Source organism: Stegostoma tigrinum, chromosome 28 (genome assembly GCF_030684315.1).
Source record: "Stegostoma tigrinum isolate sSteTig4 chromosome 28, sSteTig4.hap1, whole genome shotgun sequence".
NCBI classification, from domain to species: Eukaryota; Metazoa; Chordata; class Chondrichthyes; order Orectolobiformes; family Stegostomatidae; genus Stegostoma; species Stegostoma tigrinum.
In genome coordinates, this window is record NC_081381.1 from 13,610,272 (window position 1) to 13,615,626 (window position 5,355).

The window sequence follows — 5,355 nt, forward strand, 5'->3', positions numbered from 1 at the left end:
CTTCTGACCTAATCCTGCTTCTGGCCTCTCCATTTTTCTCTCTCTGAGTCATAAATCTTAACTTAGTAAACACTTTTGTACACCAAGCAGTTTGTTTAGTGGTTGGTTAGCTCAATTGGTGTCCAAAGCAGAGTGATGCCAACAGCATGCCTACACCAGCTGAGGTTATCATGATGGCCTCTCTTTCCTCTTGCTTGAGGTATGGTGACCCTCAGGCTAAATCACCACCAGTCCTCTGTTTCTCTCTCTAAAGAGACGGCAGCCCTATGATCCAGTCAGACTGTGGCAACATTACCTTATCCAGTTTGCATGAGTCACATGCTTTATTAGAAAGCTGCATTTATGGCAGGTGTCACACAAACAGCTTGGAGGCTAATATTGTGTCACGGGTTATACCGCACAGCAACAGTCTAGTGTTTACGCTCCTTTGGAGGCTCCTGCCATCTTTCTCATGTACATTTACCATCGTAACACTTTATACCCTTCTCCCTCATCCGTTTCTCCAGTTTCATCCAAATTACATCTATAGAATGAACATCAGGTCCTCCCTGTGAGAATCCTTTCACAATCTCACCCAATTCTCTCGGTATTCTGAATTTCCTGATGGATTTCTTGGTGACTCCCTGAGATGATCAGCTTCTACTGATGGCCCTTCCCAGTGCAAACACCACTTCTGTGTTCACTCCAATGAGAACCAGTGATAGTTTTAAAAATTGCAAGTAATCGACATATTGCCAGGAGCCCCTGTCCTTACTTCCAAGAGACAGGGAGATGATTTGCAAGGACAAATGCTTAACTATCTCACAGCAGCAGAAATGACAACCAGTCTGAAGACTCTTCTAGGCCCGAAACATCAGCCTTCCTGCTCCTCTGATGCTGCTCGGCCTGTGGTGTTCATCCAGCTCCACGCCTTGTTATCTCAGATTCTCCAGCATCTGCAGTTCCTACTAGCTCTGCAAGTAATGACTGTTTAACACTGCAAACAGTATTTGCTCAATTCTTGGGCACATTCTGAAAAGAAGTTGTTTAGTTTTAATTGTGATCAGAGATAATGCATTTTAACTCTCCCTCCCATTCCTCAGATGACATGTCCTTCTGCAGTGCCATAATGATGCCATCCGAAGGTTGCAGGAACAGCAACTCATATTCCGCTTGGGAACCCTGCAGCCCAATGGTATCAATGTGGACTTCACAAGCCTCAAAATCTCCCCTCCCCCCAAAGCATCCCAAAACCAGTCCAGCTCAGCCTAGCCTGTTCTTCCTCTCACCTAACCCCTCCTACCACCTCAAGCCGCACCTCCATTTCCTACATACTAATCTCATCTGCCCCCTTGACCCTTCCGTCCTCCCTGGACTGACCTATCCCTTCCCTACCTCCCCACCCATACTTTCCTCTCCACCTATCTTCTCCTCTATCCATCTTCAGTCCACCTCCCCCCGTCCCTATTTATTCCAGTTCCCTCTCCCCATCCCCCTCTCTGATGAAGGGTCTAGGCCCGAAACGTCAGCTTTTGTGCTCCTAAGATGCTGCTTGGCCTGCTGTGTTCATCCAGCTTCACACTTTGCTTTCTTGTTTAGTTTTAAGATATTTTTAAGATTATTTTTAACCTCTAAATTCATTCCATCAAAACCACTGACCGTTTTAAAGATTAAATCACCCTTCCACTTCTTCTTGTAAAATTTTTTGTGTTGTGGGCGGAGGAGGGTCGGAAAGTAGGGGAGTGAGGGAGGATTTTAAATGACGACTCATCGACCTTTGTGTGGATTAGCTCTTTGTGGCGTCAACCCTGAACAGATGGGCTCGAAAGTTAACTTCAGACAGAGTGCATTCCAAGGGAGCCTGTAATCAGCGAAATCGGATCACCTCGGAACCCACACAGGCCAATGAGCACACATTCCTGGTTCGTGCAACCTCTCCCCTAGGAGAGCAAAACTGTAACGGCTGTGAGTAATTGACAGTGAGAGCTGAAACATTGGTATCAATAAATAAAAGGATTAAAGACCGGTTCTGCAGGTGCTTCAAATCAACACGAGGAAGACAGAAGGAGCCAAATGTCTTTGTTTACCTTTTTGTTTGAGATAGAAAAGAATATCAACGCTTAATACACAGCTGTGAATGTATGCTTTTATTGGCATCAGACTGCTCGGTAAGTGTAAACATTTAATGCAGGTAGACTGTACGTTCTATACATTCACGTATCACAAACAAATCCAAATGACATTGTCTCCTCAGTTTGACGGCCTTGAGAGACTGTGTCTGTAAATCTCTCCTGGAGAATCTCCAGGTCCAGGTCCTTCTCTGAAACTATCAGTATGAGGTTTGAATCAGGGAGGGAGGGACTACCCGTCTGGGGACAGGGAGATGAGGAAATAATAATGCTAGGGTGGGGAATGGAGGGAGAAAAACGGCAGGAAAGTGCCTGGAATCACATGCCAAAGAATAACCTGCCTTAACACAAAAACTTAGGAAGTTTAACCTGGGTTTGATTTGCGAAAACAAGATTTGACATGGGGCTTCACGGGTCGCTCTCCGCTTAAATTCATTGCAGGCATACGTTGTAAATATTGATATCGAAAGAGAATTGCATGCAAGTTTCTGATCATTTTAAAGTTAATCCCTTACAGGAAAACAGAAGCCGTTTTGTTTAAATACAGGTCTACTGACTTAGAAAATTCATCAGTAATTAACAGTGTGAGAACGTTTTCCAGAAGAACAATTTACACGGTGCCTTCTGCGGTCTACGAGGGATGCCAGCGTTAACCGACCTCTCTTCAAGCGAACTGTCTTCCTCTCCTGGGCTCAAAGACGTGAAGTCATTTTCCAAGAGATTGTCATCAGGATCCAACAACCCAGACAGCAGTTTTAACATCAGATACTTCCTGCTTTTAGTAACTTCCTTGTGGACAAACCGAGAGAGAGGAAAAAAAACCTTTTGTTTATCTTTATACAACACAAGCCATTTGTACATTGATGCAAGCATCATTTGCTTACTCAAATTGTGCTCAGTCGGTTCGTAGTTTACAGCAGCACCATCCCCGCCGTCGACCTGCTTTATTGCAGCTTACTGCAGTCGCAGCAGTGTGTACTATCTACAAGATGCACTGCAGAAATTCAAAGCTACTCAGGTAGCTCCTTCCAAACTCACACAGACTTCCATCTAGAAGGACAAGAGCAGCTGACACATGGGAACACCACCCCCTGCAAGTTCTCCTCCATTAACTATCCTGACTTAGAAATACATCACCGTTCTTTCACTGTTGTTGGGTCAAAATCCTAGAATTCCCTCCCTAACATAATTGTGGGTCAACCCACAGCAGGAGGACCGCAGCGGTTCAAAAAGGCAGCTCACCACCACCTTCTTGAGGGTAACTAGGGATGGGCAAGAAAGCTGGCCCCGATAGTAATGCCGACATCCCACAAAACGAATAAATAAAACTCCTGACTGCTCTTTGCCAATGAACACTTCCTTAAACCCTGATCCGCCAGTCCTGCCAATGTATTTGTGCAAAATCAAAAATCCCTCAGTTGTTGAGGTTTATTGGTCTTTTCAATAATGTTCCACTATCCAGCTAAGTGTAATCAACAAGTTTTTCAAAAGTACAGCCCGCACTGGATTTTCTAACCTTGAGAAGGTTTTCAATGTCAACAGATGCCAATATTTTGTTCAGCTCCCTGTACATTTAAGTGACTTATTGGGCCACTTCACAAGGCAGTTAATAGCCATCCAGATTGGGTCTGGAGCAGCTGTGAGCCAAGTATCAGAGAAACTTCTTTCCTTAAAGGAAACTTCTGAACCAGTTGAGGATTTCTGATGGTCTGACAGCTTCACACTTACTTTTGTTGGAACCAGCTTTATGTTTCTGCATTTTGTTGTCAAACCAATTTCAAGTTCTCAAATAGGTGGTCTTTGAACTCAAATTCTCTGGTTTACTAACTCAGGCCTATATAATACCTGTTCCTGAGAGATAACCAATGTACTCAACATTTCTTGATGCCAAGGTTGGCTTTCATAGAATCCTACAGAAAAGAACACCATTTATTCAATCATCCCTGTACTAGCCCTCGTGGAATAGTTGGCCAGTTAGTCCCATTTCCCCATTTCTTCCCCAGAGCCCTGCAATTTACCATCCTTTATCTCTTAAATTTCCTTCTAAAAGTTACTGCTGGATCTCATTCCCTCAACTTTTAGGCACCGTATTCCAGATTATAACAACTCAACTGTGCAAAAAAATCTCTCTCTAAACCAGCTTAAAATTGTGACCTCTGACTACCCGTCTGCTGTTAGTGGTACCACTTCCAGTTACTCCCTCTTCGAGATTTTAACAGCACTATTAAATTTTCCCTTCGCTTTCTCAGTGTTCTAGAAAACAATCCCATCTTCTCTCATTTCTCTCCACAATTTCCCCAAAAATATTAATTCAATTCTCACCTTTCTGTTTAAAAAAAAATCAGAATGCTGCAGGTGCTGGAAATCCGAACTTAAACTTGAAATATTTACTCTGTTTTTCTCTCTCTCCACAGTGCCAAGTTTCTTCCCCAACAGTTTCTGTTTTTATTTCAGATATCCAGCATCTGCCGTGTTACTGTTTAATTTACTGCCAATTCTCTTCTGCAATACCTGCCTTAAATAGAAAAAAGTTCTGTTCTTCTCTCCAGTGGGATTTTCTTCTGTCTTTTTTTCACTTCCATCACACTTCTGTTTTGCTTGTTGCAATTATTGATTCTGCCTGGTCCCCTACCTGCCACATTTGCAAATTCTGTAATTATCTTATACTCACCCTATTTACCTGGAGTTTCATTCGTTCCTCCAGTGGATCTGCTGCCTCAACTTTTAGAAGAAACAGCAAGGACATCAGGCACACTGTCATTTGCCACTTCATACTGAAGCTCAAAGCTCTCCCAAATAAAATGCTAAATGTGTCATGAACACCTCAATCCTTTTTTAACTGGATGCTTTTCCAGTTCTTTTATAGCACAGCAGAATCAACTCTCTGACGCACAAAATTAATGATACAATTAAAGCCTAATAGTCAAGTGCATCATTAACCCAATAAAGGGCTGGAATATAAAGAGCGACAGGCTTGTGTTATCGTAAATGGAAAAATGCTAATTTACAAAGAACATAACTGATTAATAATATTGCTGCTGTAAGTTTCGTAAATTTATTATGAAAGTGTCTGAAAGGTCTGTAATATGGATGGTTAAAATTGAAGTACAATTATTCATTAAAAAGTTTTATAGTTTCCAATCTAGAAATATTTTAACCATATAAGGAAAAGAATATTCTGAATTGTTTCAAAGTGGAGCTAGATGTTAGATAGACCATCTAATGCAGTACAAGCATTATGAAATCT

The 5,355-nt window shown here is 42.3% G+C and overlaps 1 protein-coding gene across 1 annotated transcript; it reads right to left on the reverse strand.

The window, feature by feature from the left end:
- Positions 1-2,124: 2,124 nt before the first annotated feature.
- LOC132206033 (somatostatin-2-like) lies at positions 2,125-4,931 on the reverse strand. The gene is made up of 2 exons (XM_059638099.1): positions 4,780-4,931; positions 2,125-2,897 (listed from the first exon to the last, which is right to left on the reverse strand). Exons 1-2 carry the CDS (start codon positions 4,879-4,881, stop codon positions 2,685-2,687), a joined length of 315 nt encoding a protein of 104 aa, XP_059494082.1. The 5' UTR covers positions 4,882-4,931; the 3' UTR covers positions 2,125-2,684.
- Positions 4,932-5,355: the final 424 nt, after the last annotated feature.

Bases quoted from the DNA above. Each gene is read 5' to 3' on its own strand.
- LOC132206033 (XM_059638099.1), bottom strand. From the start codon at position 4,881: ATGAAGTGGCAAATGACAGTGTGCCTGATGTCCTTGCTGTTTCTTCTA. The intron at 2,898-4,779 runs GTGAGTATAAGA...TTTGTCCACAAG, and splicing joins TGAAACTCCAGGTAAATAGG to GAAGTTACTAAAAGCAGGAA.